This window comes from Chelmon rostratus, chromosome 18 (assembly GCF_017976325.1).
Source record: "Chelmon rostratus isolate fCheRos1 chromosome 18, fCheRos1.pri, whole genome shotgun sequence".
Lineage (NCBI taxonomy): Eukaryota > Metazoa > Chordata > Actinopteri > Chaetodontiformes > Chaetodontidae > Chelmon > Chelmon rostratus.
The window spans coordinates 23,797,234-23,813,577 of NC_055675.1; the positions used below are offsets into that span (position 1 = coordinate 23,797,234).

Below are 16,344 nucleotides of genomic sequence, written 5' to 3' on the forward strand. Positions count from 1 at the left end.
TCGATGCATACTGTATTTTGTTTTTTTTTCTTCTCTTTTGGTAAATTTAAAATATAATATAGGTGAAAATTACAAGTACAGAGAGGTGAAGAGAGGGATCAGCTGCAAATATGTGCTCTTAAGGTAAAGAAATTAAACTCTTACTAATGAACTGTGTACACAAAACAACTGAGCAGCTCGCTAAAAGCTCATTTCTGTGCAGTGGCGTGCACAGACTTTTTGAAGGGCAGGGGCGGAAAGGAAAAAAAGGGCACATATAGCGTGTCCTCGCCACTGAAGAGGGCACTTTAGCACACGTTTTGGCTCCCAGGGGGCACTTTAGCGCGCGTTTTTCAAAAACTGGGCCACGAGGGGGGGGGGGGGGGGGGCCCCCCCCCCCCCCCCCCCCCATGCATGCCACTGTTTCTGTGTAACGTCGACTGCTGTTTCCCAGCTGTTTTCCCTTGATCACACCCACAATTCTCTTTTCCAAATTTAACAAAGGCCACGTTAATGGTTTCTCCGGCGAGGGAAAGACGAGGTCACGGCCGGAGAGTTTGTTATGGTTACAAAAGCAACATCCGTCTTCACTGGATTTGATTTCGAGTGTTTGAAAGCGTGCTGGTTTCTTCAGGTTCGACGTCCAGACTGTTTGCATTCCTGCTGACCTCCCTCTCGGCTCCATGACCTCAATTCCTCCGACTGTAATTCCTGCCAGATCCAAGACGTCAGCGAGGAAGGAAACTTTGTGCTGTTCGGTTAAACAACACGCCGGCCCAGTTTAGAGCCACCAGACCTCGTTCCAGCATCTCCCTCAGCCTCAAAGCAGCCGCTCGACGGCGTATTTAAAGAAGGACGAGCTCTGCTGTGTTTCAGAACGGACGCTGTGGAGGCCAGCAGGCTGAAGACAGCTGAGTTAAACCCTCAGCAGAAGCTGATGAAGCTCTGCTACGATGTAAACAGATAACCCTGAATGTCTCAGCTGTACTCACGTCTGTCACCTCTCAGTGCCGGTCTGAAGATCCGGTGTGCTCGTGTTCATCATCCCTCTCTGAACTGAGGCACCTCTGTCCAGCAGCCACATCCTGCAGCACCTCCCAGCATCTCCCAGCACCTCCACGCTCTCAATGGCTGCTTTGTGTTTCCTCTCATCTATTTTTTTGCAACTAATGTTCAGGTGAATGAAAGCAGAAACAGGGCTGTGTGACAGCGTGTCACCTGAACTAAAACCAGAGGCCCTCTTTACAAAGCCAGACCTGATCCTGACTCATGGTTGTATCACAGAGACACTGTGCAGGTCTGACAGGTCTGAGTCGTCCACATGTTTTATACTGATGTGACGTCTGTGGTGACTGAGCAAAGCCTGCGTGATGCATGATGACACAGACCCACGCCTCTCATGCACTGTGGTTCACGACAGACTCACAGAGGAAATTTAAGCTGAGCTTCTAAATGTAATGCTGAAATAAACTGCTAACTGTTTATTTAGGGATGCAACTCAGACTTATTTCCATTATTGACAATTCTTTGATGAAGTTTGGGTTATAAATGTGAGAAACAGTGAAAAATGACCACTGCAATTGTTTTTGTTGTTCATTTTTTATCACAAAAGGCAAAGAAAAGCAGGAAACTGTCACATTTGGGAGCTTTTGTTTGACTGAGAAATCACCAAGGTCAAAACAAGGATGGAGACTTTTCTCAGGGGTCACGCATTCTTCCAGCCATTTGTTCGAATCCAAGCCGGCGTCTGGAAAACGTTTGGAGTGTTGGACGCCATCGTGCCGTGAACAGCTGCACATGTGCTGCCGTCCTGCAGACTCGCACACGCCCGTCCCAGTCGCAGCCGGAGCTCCTCCCAGTCTGCACATCCCAGAACCCTCGGCCGCTTCCCTGGAAACTCTGCTGGATTCTTGTGGCATTTTAACTGGCATACCTCCTGTTACACCCACACACACACACGCACACACACACACACACACACACACACACACACAAAGATCTTTTTATGTCATCATTTCCTCTGACCAGATTCGCAGCCACATATTTCTCTACCATTAGTTTATTTAATTATTTAATTGCAGTAGAAAACTGTGGCGAGCAGGCCGGATATTTAGCCAAATTAATAAAAGGGATGTGTGTGTGTGTGTGTGTGTGTGTGTGTGTGTGTGTGTGTGTGTGTGTGTTTATGACCACAGCATGCTCATGTGTACAGGCCTGCAGTGTTTTCCAGCCAACATTTCAGCCTCAGACGAACATCAACGATGCTGAAGTTCACTCTCATCTTTGAATTTTTAGTTTTCATGGCTGTTGTTTCCAAGGTCAAGAATGAACTTTCATGCTCGACGTTAAGTCAACGCTGACGTCACCATGGCGACCGAGCAAACCCCATCAGCTGATGAAGCCTCTCTCATACGGCTGAAAGCTCCGGAACAAAACACAGAAGGTGGATCTCGAGTTCTGTGAAGCTGTAAATCATGAAACGGGTTCAGGTCTGAATTCTTGTTTACACCGATGGCTGCCTGAGGATGTGTGACAACCTTGTATCTCCAGATTAGATTTTTGTTTTCTAAGTTAGCACAAAAACAAGATTCAAAATGCTGTCCAGAGAAAAGCACGTATCACCAAATTTGGTGAACTGATGGAGGAAGTCGTTTAGAAAAAACTTTGGATGAGCTGAAAAAAGCATCGTGAAAAGCTGGCAGTCTGGAGATACGTGGTTTCAGCGGGGGCCTGTGATGTCCTCCATGCAGAGCTCACACAAAGAGTGGAAATGGGAGGTGGAAGCAAAAACAAAGAGCTTTCCTGTTGTTTGTCGAGAGAGGCGAGACGGACGACAGAGACGTGATTCACATTCTTTCTGATTTCAGCTTCTCTCTGTGTTTTTAAAGGGGGGGGGGGGGGGCGTAGACCAGCTCCCGTTCACATTTCTGATGGGAGATTCCTGCTGATGTTCCTGCTTTACTGAGTCCTGGATCACATCTCTGAGGGAGGCTCGAGGAGGGACGGGTGGAGAGAGAGAGGGGGGGGGACTCAGGGGGAGGTTTGCCGCTCCAGTAAAAGCAGAGTTATTCGGAGGCAGAAAATGGGACCGGCTGCCACCTCGCTCGCTCTCCTGTCTCTGTGCTCTCTGGGTCTGTGTGTTCCTGCAGGGACGGCTGACGCTGCACCAACTCAGGTCAGGACCCGCATGCCTTCTTTTTATTTTTAGCACTCAAACATGGATCGGTTCTCTGTAAAAGACATGTTTCTGTGTCTGTTCCTGTTTCTGCATCCATTCACAGCGCTGACTGTGGGACTAGAGCTCGATTTAGGTGAGGCTCAATCAATCAAACGTGATCAATATTACAGGTCGACCAGGCAGGAGTCTGCTGAAGTCTGTGCTCGCTGTCGGTCATCAGGAGCGTGTGGTGGCGTGTTTGCCTGCAGAGACGCTGCCCCCTGCCTGGATTTTCTCATTTTCTTCTTCTTCTTTTGCGTGTCGGGACTTTTCTGTGCTGCAGCCTTTGGCCAGCTGGCGTGCAGCCCCTCGACCAATTAAGGGAAAGGGAGTCGCAGAGCATTGTGGGGCGGCGCCGACGGTTCTGGAGGATGGTGTTCATCATTCATCATCACAAAAACATAATCTACCCACTCTCAGCTAATGTCATGCTAACTGAATGATAACAAAACTTTGGCTAATCCACTGGTGCGTAGCAAACAGAAACGCTCGCCTGCCGCCGTGTCTGACTCTGAGACTTCATGTTTTGAATCTTATTCAACGAGTCGTGTGTTTGGTGGCTCGTACCGATTAACTGCAGTGTGATTAAATTAAAATCACGACACGACATTAATTTGCACTGCTCTGCCTGTTAGCTAGCTCGACTGAAGACGGCTAAACTTGGCGGCTAATCAGAGCCAGTGATCCAGCTATTAGCGTAGCTGCTCGTTCACACAAACACACGATAAACACAGGATACCTCATCACTTGTATATTCCTGCAGGTAGTACACATACCTGTGCTGACGTGTGCAGGTATCTGGTGCCGCAGGTGTGACACTGAGGCTGTGTGTTCAGGTGATGAGCCGGGGGGGAGGAGCCAAGCTTGAATGATGTGTTTGCAGCGACCGACCATTCCTGCAGAACACCTTTAAGATAAAGTCCATGAACATTATAGTCACAAAGAACTGTATCTGCTCATGTATACATTTAAAGTACTTTACTGAGTATTTTCTTTACACTCACACAAAAATCATGTGCAGATTATTAACAGTCACAGCTCAGATGATTAGTCGATTAATGATGGAGCCAGATGTTGGCAGGAGGTACGGTAACCCACATTTAAAAATCAGCCCTAATGAGCTTGTTTGGAGCATCTGAGGCTCGTGTTTGATGGTTTGTGGGGCAGCTGGGTTTGATGCACCTCATCTACCGGATCGAAGACGCTAACAGGAGCTAAATGTGGTGGAAACTCTCTTTCTCTGTTCCAGGCGTCTCTGCCAGAGGTGAAGAAGGCGAGAGGGGACGTTCCTGACATCCTTCCAGAGCCCGAACCAGAGCCGACCAGCCCGGTGTCAGACTTTGAAAACTCGTACAACTATGTCTGTGAGTCGAGTCTCCACATTCACGTCCAGCTTTAAATAGACAAACAGGATGACATCACTGTAACGCCTCATGTTTCATCTGCGTTCTCCTCCATCACATCCTGTTCTGTGCCTCAGTGTCCAGACTGGCCGACATGGACCAAGCCATCCACAAGCTGAACGTAGGTCACTACACTCTGGATGTGAAAGTCAGCCAGCTGTTGGACCGTCTGTCCAGGATGGACGGTAAGACGACGCCTGGTGTTGAATGAATGACGCAAAGATCAGAAATCAGAAGTTAATTATTGTGTCATCTCGTCCCGTCCTGTCATAACGAGGAATCGAAGGTCGTTTCCTCTCATTGTATTAAGATAAATAAACCTTATCACAAGAAAACAATCTTTATTATCTGGAGATTATTAAATAATTGTCTTGTGATTAAAATAAAGCATGGCCGCTCTCAGCCTCTGAATGGGATGAACTGTGTTTGTCCTCCTGGAGGAAAAGGTTAAAGTTAAAGAGAGTGATGTCCTGGACTGACTTTAACGCCTCCTCGGTTTTGTTGTTCATGAACACTGCAGCTAAAGTCGGGGAGCTGGAGGACAACATCCAGGAGGTCTACCAACACAGCAAGGACAACCGCAAGGAGACAGGACGACTGGAAGGTACCAGCTTTTCCCTCTTAGGTCTCTTTGCTTTAGCCTGACATCAGGGACACATGGTTGATAGAAGACAGGCAACCCCCCTATGTTAGCCCCTGAGATTAACGGCATCAGGGATTACGAGGTGTCGTTCTCACCATCTCATGTTCATGGAAGATACACGAAGGCTCCGGGCGGGGGGGCATTCAAGATAAAGAACATTTCAGGTCTGATAACTTCCAGGTCATATGTGATCAGTCATTTCTTCACCTGTTGTGGTTGCAAATGAAAAAAGATCTCAGTTCTCCTCTGTTCATTGTCAGCACGACTAACAGAGATATGATGCAGGTGTGAATTAAATAATGCGTGAAGGAAAGAGTCTAAACTTGTTGGCTGTCTTGGTGTGATGCTGAAAACAGACTGTTCAAATGATCGCTGTCCAAACAGCAACGACAAGTGGAACTTTTTCAAGACGCTTTGATTCAAATAAGCACTTAATCCAACTCTGCAGCAGCTCCTCTCAGTCTATGGTTTGTTTTAGCGTCTTCCAGCTTTCATCAACCTTGTTTCCGGCTGCAGGGCGAAGCTGTTTTCACTGGTGAACGTCTGTATTACCTGCTGCACCAAATGCACCAAACAGCAGACAGAGACGAACACGGGGGAGGGTTTAGCAGCTGAAGAGGCAGATATTTCCCTCAGGAGTTGGTAGAGACAAAAAATGCTTAAGAGAGTGAATATTAGACATACAAACACAACCCCAAATGAGTAAATGGACTGTATTTATTTAGCTCTTCTCATGTCTTACTGACCATTAAAAGCACTTTTACAACACAAGTCAGCATACACAGACTGGCACATACATTCATACCCTGGCGGCACGGTGCCACCTGCTCATCATGAGCAGTAAGCATTCACATGCTAACTCACCGATGGCACAGCATCGGCAGCAATCTGCGTTTTAGTATCTGCCAAAGGATACTTGGACTGCAGGGCCAGGGATAGATGTTTACAGCCTGTTACACTGCCCCCAGGTGGCCAAAAACATCTGTCACTGCAGGCTTTCAGAGTGGATGAAAAGCTTCTTTTTTGTCATTCCTGGTACTACGACTGTTTTAAAGCGTCTGTCCTGTTTTTTCTGTGTTTGCTAGGTTGCCAAAAGGGACGCAGGGTGGGATACAAGTGTTATCTCGTGTACAACAGCTACGAGGACTACGCTGGAGCGTCCAGGAAGTGCCTGGAACGAGGCGGCCGCATGGCGATGCCCCGCGACCGGAAGGAGCAGGAGGCCCTCGCCGACTACGTCAAGTCCTTCTTCCACCCGGGGAACTGGCCCGTCTGGCTGGGCGTCAACGACCTGCGATCTGAGGGCATGTATCTTTTCGATGACGGGACGCGCGTCTCGTACTTCCAGTGGCGCAAACACTTCCTGTCCAGCCAGCCGGATGGAGGGAGGCGGGAGAACTGTGTGGCGATGTCATCGGACGACGGCGACTGGTGGGACCACTACTGCGATCGGACCATGAACTATCTGTGCGAGTTTGATGACAGAGTGGCACTTTAAATGACCTCCTCAGAAAGCTTTACTCTCTCTCACCGTGAACTTTGACCTCCAGCTGATCAGCAGAAGTATTTTCAAATAACTTATTTCCCCTGAAAGGACATTTTGAACATACCTGCACTGGTTGTTTCAGGTGAGGAAGTCTTCAATCTCTGTAGGAAACTAGTCTGTTTTAATATGAATATTCAGTATAATATCTACTGTATATGCAGTTAGTGTAGCATGGGGGGGCACGTGTATTTTTAGTGCAGAATAGAGGCTCTGCGGTAATTCACTGGCAACAAAGTCCGTGTGACCAGCTCAGCTTGAACGCTTCCTGTTCCAGCAGCCCGCTGGCGGCCGGTATGAGAGGTTACAGCTGTTTATCGTTCTTCACACAAACGCTACCATTCATCCTTCCGCTCATGTTAAACACTGTTCATTAATCGGTTTGTAGGCGATTTCAAGACACAGTCACAACAGGAGGCAGAATAAACGCCAACAACCGTTTCTAAAATCGAGGCAACTCACCGATTCCGTCTCTCAGTGATCCACACATCAATAAAACTCAGACAGAACGGTCTGGAAACATCCGCAAAGGTCCAGAAGATCCACCGCAGTGAAGACATTCAGTCCAAAACAAGATAATAATCCACAGAAAAATATCACACACAACCTGAAGTGATAAATATAGTAAATGGCTGTAAATGTAAAGATATACAGCCCAAACATTGGTATAAATACCTTAAATATGAATAAAGATGGCCAAAATGTAGATTTAAAAAAATATATAAGTACAGATATTTATGTGGATACATATAATAAATAGCCTTTTTTAGAGGACGCCTACATATACCACCAGAGAAAACATGGAAATATTCAGTTTCTGTGGTGTCATTACCAGTTTTTATTGAACCTGGACCAGGATCAGGCTTCATGCTGTGGTTTCATTGTGTTTTCCAGCTAATTAGTCCCAGATAAAATCATCTGCAGGCATAAAAACCTTCTACTTCACTGTGTTCAAACCTCTGTGCCTCAAAGCCAGCAGCACTGACACTGATTCTGACTGCTGGAGATAAAGTTCAGAGTGTTTCCTTTCTAAAGAGACCAGAACCCTGCAGGCCCTCCAGAAGGTTCAAGAACAGCTGCCCTGGAGAGGCGTTTCTACTGGACCGGTCAAAGAGTCCAAGCTGCCGCCACCAGAGCGCTGATGTGAAGCTCTGTTTCAAATTCTGAAAATAAAATACATGGTTCAGATTTTCAGGTGAAACACACGTCTCAAATGTGCAGGACTTCATCAAATCACGTCAGAACTAGAAGAGCTGCATTACTCATGCAGCTGCAGTGGTCTAACTGTGAACCAGTCGGGCCTCAGCTTTCAACAGAGGAAAAACAGCTGGAGGCCCCGTCCTCCGAATCAGCACCAAATGGACCTGCTGAAGATGTTAGTCAGTGTGTGTTTGGGCTTCACAGGAATTAGCCAGAGCCTCTCGATTTGAACTGTTGTCTGGCAGCAGGTCTGATTCCCGTTAAACCCGATTCTTCATCACGTTCAGAGCCGCAGTCTCACCGACACTGTGTGGAAACGCATCCTGAATCAGAGTCCGACAGCATGTAAAACAGGAAGGTTGGACATAAAAAGCTGAATGTGAAATATTTTTCATGAATCATTAATGATGGTTGATTCGACATCAGTCAAAAAATGTGAGCTCTGCCTCAGTTCTCGGCCTGGATGTTGATACCAAACACCAAAATGATCATTTTCTCAGACTTTACTTTGAGACACAGACTTATTTTTCTATAGAAGCCTTTATTTTGCAAAACCTCTGAAATATTAAATGAAATCCTGCTTAAACAAATGCAACTGTACAAAACACGTAAATTACCAAACTGTTTTATTTAAATCAGGAACAGTCTCATCAATAAAAAGACTCTGACCGGACATTCGTCTCGACGTTCTTTAAACTCGGAGCTGCAGAAACATTTCAGTCGTTAACAGAAAGGCATGAAGGTTTGAGACTTCACATCAGTAATCTGAGTGATTATAACATCAAAGTGCAAACAGTTCACAGAAAATCACAGGCAAGAATACGCTTATTTTATTTACAGGTATTAAAAAATCACATCTGTAGCAGCAATTATGTCTTTTTTATCTACTGTAAAATCTCAAAGTGCACTTTATCTAAAAATATATTCGTATTTAAATATGAAATCAGAAATGAAGGATTCGGTGGATTTCTCTGCCCTTCATCTCCACCCTGAAGAGCACCAAGTCCAGGAAGCTTCATCATGTTGCATGATGTTTGAGTCTGTTCCTTCCAAAATTAAAAGGAGGGATAACTTTGGTTTTTTACAACCTGGACCTTATTTGTAGCATTAAATACGACCATTTACTCACCCAGACAACTTTGGTGGCATTTGGAGTCATTTTAAAGAAATTAGCCCCAGAGGAGCGGCGCGTATATCCGTATAATGCGAGTACTCGGGGCATCCATGCGCAGCCTCTATATAACGCATAATCTGCAGAAACTCGTTCATATTCCAATATTTTGTTCTGATATGCTGGTGCTGAGTGTAGTAAATGGTCGTATTTAATGCTACAAATAAGGTCCAGGTTGTAAAAAACCAAAGTTATCCTTTAAATAACATTTATATTTAAGTATATGCAGAATTTCTTCATGATCCAGTGATTCATTTAAAACCACTGACACGACCGTGAAGCTCAGCTGTCTTTGCTGCACAGTTCTGCGTCGGTCACACCTCTTCACGGTGTCGTGAGTGCGAGGCGTGACGTCATTAACGTGACTCAAAGAGCTGCTCTTCCTCCGCGGTGTCAGCGATGTGTCGACAGCTTCAAGCCCTCGTCTTCGTCGGGCTCGTCCTTCACGGCTTTGTCAGGTCGGCGGCCTGCAGGATGTCTTTGACCGCCGGCCTGTCCAGAGGGTTTTTACACGGGTGACACAGAAGGACCTTCCCTGCTCCATCCAGCAGGAAGTCACCTCCCATCTGAACGTACGAAAACACATCAAAGCTGCATCAGATCAGCCACTTATGAACAAAAGCCAATCACCAGGCCGTTCTGTTCCGTCCCCCGCCGCAAGCACTTCAGTACCGTGTTGCTGACTGGCTCATTTTTCCTTGATATTAGTGCTTGTGCCATTGGCGATGGTACAAGCACTAATATCACACTAGTATTTGTATTTAAATGGCTTCTTCTTCTTTATCAGTTTTAATTGTGTTCATTGTTGACGTACGATCAGGAGTCTGCACAGGAAGTTTTATTTTGAAAATTTACCAGATTCTCTCCACAGTTCCTGTGCCTGACTTCATCTGCTCTGCGCAGATTGACGTATCGTCCGTCAACAACAGACTCAGGGCGTCTGGGTGGAGACTGAACTGCACGCGTTACTGGTTCGTGCGAGCAGTTCAGGACGCGATCAGGTGGACATTACGCACCAGGTGGAATTAAGGGTTTGCAGTATTAAGTAGTATTACTCAGCACTTCCTGGAACAGTGTAAAGCTCCAAAGATAAAGAACACAAAGTGCAGCACAAACAAAGGAGGTAATGAGAAGTTAATAAGGGGTCCAGCACCCCCAGAGTACCAAGCCCTGTAAACCTGGCCCTGCATTTCAGCACCTCTTCAGGTGATTCAGGCCATTACATCAGCGCCTACTCGTGTCAAAGTGTCTGCTGCGTCGTCCATTTGTACCTGGTAGATATCTTCTAAAAGGTGAGGGGGGACGTCGGGGAAGTCTCTGTCCACAGCTCCATACTCGGAGTACTGCAGCAGACAGTCGAACTTCAGCACCTTAGCGTAAGACGAACCGAGGCCGAACCTCCGGTATGTCTGTGGCACAGAGGAGCAGACGCACACACACACACACACACACACACACACACACACACACACACACACACACACACACTCGTCATGATTAATGACTGCTTCTGTGGAAAATCCTCTGCCTTCATATTTGGTTGATCGCCCTTGTTTCCGTCTCACATCTGCCGGCTGACTTTGGAGGCTCAGCTTACTGGACGTTATGACACGTCATCAAACAGCTGTTTCTAGTTTCCTCCTTCACTCTCATGCACCTGCCCACCTGCACTGACACACACAGTCTTTTTAATCAAATCCTACAAACCAGGCCAAATCCTAGTTTTCCCTGAATGTCCTCATTATGTTATTTCCTGGATTTGAATCAGGGGATGAGGGTGAAAACACACATCCTGACCTTTCTCTGTGGGTCCAGCACCATGTTAAAGCTACATCCAGTTTGCTCCAGCCACACCTGAGCTCCCTCCAGACCACCGAAAGAAACCACCAAGACCTGCACTGAGTGAGCCTTCAGGACAGCCTGCAGAGAAACACAATGACAGCAGCTTAAACATGGACACGATGAGACGGTGAGACGATGAGACGGTGACGTGATGAGATGGTGACACAATGAGACGGTGACGCGATGAGACAGTGACGCGATGAGACGGTGACGCGATGAGACGGTGACACGATGAGACGGTGACGCGATGAGACGGTGAGACGATGAGACAGTGAGAGGAGGAGACGGTGACACGATGAGACGGTGAGACGATGAGACGGTGACATGATGAGACGGTGACGCGATGAGACTGTGACACGATGAGACGGTGACGCGATGAGACGGTGAGACGATGAGACAGTGAGAGGAGGAGACAGTGAGAGGAGGAGACGGTGACACGATGAGACGGTGAGACGATGAGACGGTGACGCGATGAGACGGTGAGACGATGAGACGGTGAGACGATGAGACAGTGACACGATGAGACGATGAGATGGTGACGCGATGAGACGGTGAGACGGTGAGACGATAAGACGGTAGGACGATGAGACGGTGACACGATGAGGCGGTGACGCGATGAGACGGTGACGCGATGAGACGGTGAGACGATGAGACGGTGACACGATGAGACGGTGACGCGATGAGACGGTGAGACGATGAGACGGTGACGCGATGAGACGGTGAGACGATGAGACGGTGAGACGATGAGATGGTGACGCGATGAGACGGTGAGACGATAAGACGGTAGGACGATGAGACAGTGACACGATGAGGCGGTGACACGATGAGGCGGTGACACGATGAGATGGTGACACGATGAGGCGCTGACACGATGAGACAGTGACACGATGAGACAGTGAGATGATGAGACAGTGGAACAATGAGATGGTGACACGATGAGACGGTGACATGATGAGACGGTGACGCGATGAGACAGTGAGACGATGAGACGGTGACACGATGAGACGGTGACGCGATGAGACGGTGAGACGATGAGACAGTGAGAGGAGGAGACGGTGACACGATGAGACGGTGAGACGATGAGACGGTGACGCGATGAGACGGTGAGACGATGAGACGGTGAGACGATGAGACAGTGACACGATGAGACGATGAGATGGTGACGCGATGAGACGGTGAGACGATAAGACGGTAGGACGATGAGACGGTGACACGATGAGGCGGTGACGCGATGAGACGGTGAGACGATGAGACGGTGAGACGGTGACGCGATGAGACGGTGAGACGGTGAGACGGTGAGACGATGAGACGGTGAGACGATGAGACAGTGACACGATGAGACGATGAGATGGTGACGCGATGAGACGGTGAGACGATAAGACGGTAGGACGATGAGACAGTGACACGATGAGACGGTGACACGATGAGACGGTGACACGATGAGGCGGTGACACGATGAGGCGCTGACACGATGAGACAGTGACACGATGAGACAGTGAGATGATGAGACAGTGGAACAATGAGATGGTGACACGATGAGACGGTGAGACGATGAGATGTTGAGACGGTGACGCAGTGACATGGTGACAGAGTGAAAGTTGTTCTATCAGACTGAAGGGTGACTGACCTGAGCGGCCTCCAGCTCAGCCACGTGGTCTCGTCACGGCAGTCATCCATAATGTCTGATGAGAACAAGCAGCAGCTTCTGACCCTGATCCAGGTACTGACCCAGAGTCACACTCCTCTCAGCACACAACACACAAACCACAATAAAAGTCCACTCAGTGCTGAGCTGGTGCATGGTGACGCGTTATCATCGTACTGATGAGCAAACAAACTGTCTTTAATTAACGATAAAACAAAATTGGTTGATGAAAACACAACAAACCCCTCCAGACTGACTGGGCTCCCGTCAGACAGCGAGACCTCACGCTGGTTAAAACTCACTTTCCACTCCGTCCATCAGTGAACCGGATGTCACCACTCAGGCTGTCGGCCATCTTTCCTCCCGACGGCCGTCCGTCGGTCGTCTGCAGACCTTCGTCCACTCCCTCCAGGAAGGAGTCCCACTCGCTCTGCACGCACAGACACGATGAAGCGGCACATCGGGTCAATCCCGGAGCGCTTTAAAGCCAAATCAACGAAAGTGTCGGAGAAATCACACATACAGACCTCCAGCTCCAGAAGTTCCTCCACCTGCTCCCTCACTGCTGCACGGCTGCAGAAATACACAAGTGCGTGATGAAGAGGAGTCTTTCATTCCCATTCATAACTAATTGGATCAAACAAAGTAACAGGAACCGTCTCCACCTTTGGACAGGATGGATGGAGGGACAGAACACCTGATCTGATCTGGCCTGGTTTGATAAGGAGGGCGGCTTCACTTCCCTCACTGTCTGCCTGAATAAACGTCTCGTACATTCCTGTAATGTTTTATGACAAACTTCACGTTGTATCTGCTTCTAACAACAACCTGTGTGACGCTGCAGGAACCGTCAGCGGAGCTCAAACGTTTCTCACAGTTCTGGCACAATACGATTTGCAATAGTGAATTTATTATTATTATTATTATTATTATTATTCATTTATATGATTCGATGTGTGTATAATTATGTACTTACTGATATGACTTCTGCCAGACTGCCTCAGCTTCGCTCCTCTTCTTCACTCCGAGGCTGCTCAACAATAACAAAACACACGATCACTTCATAAAAACACAGAAACATGGAGATGAAACCGAGGACTGGCGATGCAGGTGTAGGTTCTGCAGGTGTTGAGCAGCTCACCTTTTGTAGAGTTGTGTTCCGGCTGAGATCAGGCCGAGTAAAGCGGTGATCTTAAGTGGGACAAAACTCTCCAGGGAGTCTGCATGAGAACAAAGGGCCACAGTTACTGGTCGGGCTGATTGTCACTGAATTGGCAATAAACACGACAGGGATCACATTACACCACCTTCATGCCAGAGAGCCTTTAAATCCAGAGACTTGATCACACTGATCTGATTTAACAACGCACGAGAGGGATATGTCGTAGTAAATTAGGAAATATTCAAAAGGAGATTTGTGAATTATAATTGCATGACATTCATATGACGTGATAACTGTGACAAACACGTTCATCTGAACACACAGACTGATTGCAAATGCAGCTTCATTCAACTAGATGTCAAGTTTTATCTGAGTGAGAATAAAACCGCGGACTTCCATTAAATTACCTGCATTTTTATGTTGCTGTGCTTATTAGGAAAAACACATATGTTATAAAACTATAATAACTATTCTAACCGAATAACTCTGATGTCCTCTTCAATTCGGCGTACAGATGATCTATGTAGCAACACGAATTGGCCTAAATTCTTGGCTTTTATTGTTGTTTCACGTTTTTCCTGCAGTTATCTCCTGTTTTAATAACAGTGATGTACAGCGATATTAACGCATAAAGACAAGTGATATTTTGCATCGTCTCTATGCCGAATTAGTCATCAGACCACAACAGTTCAGTGGTCATTAAAACACAGACAATTTGAAACTCGTGTCACGAGCATCGCATCGTTCCTCTGAATCAGTCCTACCTTCAGCTTCCTGCTTGGCTTTCTGCAGAAGGACTTTGGTCGAGCTGACCAGCTGAGACACACTACTAGTTAGAGTCTCCTCGGAGACAGTCACGTCCTCAGCCATGGTCACCTGCTCCGCTCTCACCTGCCCTGACAACTGGTGGCGAGCCGACAGCCATGTGGGTCTAAATGCACCCTGACCACGTGACTGGGTCACGTGACGCCGAAAGCCTCGCGTGAGATTCAGCGCGTCTGCAGCAGCCGGTGACCGTTAGATATGAAGGTGTGAAAAAAACACACAGGTGCAAATAAAAGTTTCACTCAAATACTTTTCCACAGAGAGATTTGATTAATATTATAAAATATAATAAAAGTCATGTCTTAGAATCTTTTCTTTTAATAATATAAAGGAAATGACTCCAGCACAGTACAGCTAGCTGTAAGCAGGAGATGTGAGCATAAAAGCACACACACCTGGTTGTACAGATGTGTTTATGGAACAGAGACTCTCAGGCTGTCTTTTCAAATATTTCTTTATCTCTGAAGCAATTCTAATAATGTCAATCAGATCTGACTTGATTTGATGCTTCTGTTTTATGAATGTGTTGTTATATTTAGTGCTTGTGTTTCCTCCCCGGTCTTCAGTCAGAAATATGTGATGAAGAGATCTGAAGTTGTTAATCAGCACATGTAGTTCAGGATAAATGTTTTGTGGAACAACAGGAAGAGGTGCGAGCGCCACAGTTACACTCTGTTTCCCTCGGTGAATCATTGCTGTGAAGTTAAACTGATGAGATCCAGCAGGAGCTTCTGGCTCAGACTCAGACAACACAGAGCCAGACCTGAATCTGCCGGTTCACAATGACAGGCAGATTTCAACCAGCCTCACTGAAACTCCTTATAAAATACTGTAAAAAAGTCTTCAGTAGATTGTAGCAGGTTGTCTTTGATCTTTACATATTTCACGTTTTATTACTATTTTATCTTAAGCCTGGTTAAATCATAATGTCAGTCCACCTGTACAGAAGCAGAGAAAAAGAAACACATGAAAAGTTAAGAAGGATAAAAAATAGAAATACTCATGAGTCCAAGTCATGAAATACAAAGTCAACATTTCGACTCCCTGAATATTTAATCAATATCATCAGAATTTTAACCTGTAAGTCAAAATGATTTAAAAGTTAAAATGCTATCAAAGTGTCTCGAAACATTAACTTAATGGAACAAAATGTTGAATTTGTATCTCAAGATCATATTTCAGTGAGTAAGTTAAAATAATTTAGTCTCATATGAGCAAAATTAATCCACGAGATCATCAGAAAACCTACAGAAACAAAACGTGATGCAGCTAAAGGGATGAGAGCAGAGACAGTAACAGCGTGGTGTCTTTTCCTCAGGACAGTCCACCCTGGACGAGACGTCAGAGGACATTCAGGAGTTTATTCCTGAGGCTCAGCTTTGATCTTTGCTCTGATTCAATCAAATCGATGGACGTTTGGCAGCTTTTCTCCTGCAGTCGTCCCGTTTCCTCCTCCTGTCGTTACGTCCTGTTAGTCAAAGCTTAATCTTTTTAAAGATGAAACTTCAGTTTGAATCAGTTACATGTTGTTTTCCTGTGTGAATCATTACTGTGAGACAGAAGTTAAACCGACAATGATCAGAGAGACTCAGACTGATGTTCAACAACAGAACCAGACCTGAACCTGCTGCTTCAGCCTCACTAAACCTCACAAATACTTCCACCGTTCAGCAGATTACAGCAGCTTGTATCAGACCTTTACATGATTAAAGTT

The 16,344-nt window shown here is 46.5% G+C and overlaps 2 protein-coding genes across 2 annotated transcripts; one reads left to right on the top strand and one right to left on the bottom strand.

Moving 5' to 3' along the window:
- The first annotated feature begins 3,025 nt into the window (after positions 1-3,025).
- Positions 3,026-8,702, top strand: clec11a (C-type lectin domain containing 11A). The gene is made up of 5 exons (XM_041958711.1): positions 3,026-3,154; positions 4,446-4,560; positions 4,677-4,784; positions 5,120-5,203; positions 6,328-8,702. The coding sequence occupies exons 1-5, from the start codon at positions 3,062-3,064 to the stop codon at positions 6,738-6,740; spliced, it is 813 nt and encodes a 270-aa protein (XP_041814645.1). The 5' UTR covers positions 3,026-3,061; the 3' UTR covers positions 6,741-8,702.
- Positions 8,703-9,297: 595 nt separating this feature from the next.
- Positions 9,298-14,675, bottom strand: selenol (selenoprotein L). The gene is made up of 9 exons (XM_041958710.1): positions 14,570-14,675; positions 13,785-13,863; positions 13,620-13,673; positions 13,171-13,216; positions 12,946-13,073; positions 12,626-12,740; positions 10,954-11,076; positions 10,428-10,565; positions 9,298-9,722 (listed from the first exon to the last, which is right to left on the bottom strand). Exons 1-9 carry the CDS (start codon positions 14,673-14,675, stop codon positions 9,600-9,602), a joined length of 912 nt encoding a protein of 303 aa, XP_041814644.1. The 3' UTR covers positions 9,298-9,599.
- Positions 14,676-16,344: the final 1,669 nt, after the last annotated feature.

Excerpts from the sequence above, each read along its gene's own strand:
- clec11a (XM_041958711.1), top strand. The coding sequence starts at position 3,062 with ATGGGACCGGCTGCCACCTCGCTCGCTCTCCTGTCTCTGTGCTCTCTG. Across the intron at positions 3,155-4,445 it reads CTGACGCTGCACCAACTCAG|GCGTCTCTGCCAGAGGTGAA; the intron begins GTCAGGACCCGC and ends TCTCTGTTCCAG. Across the intron at positions 4,561-4,676 it reads AAACTCGTACAACTATGTCT|TGTCCAGACTGGCCGACATG; the intron begins GTGAGTCGAGTC and ends TCTGTGCCTCAG.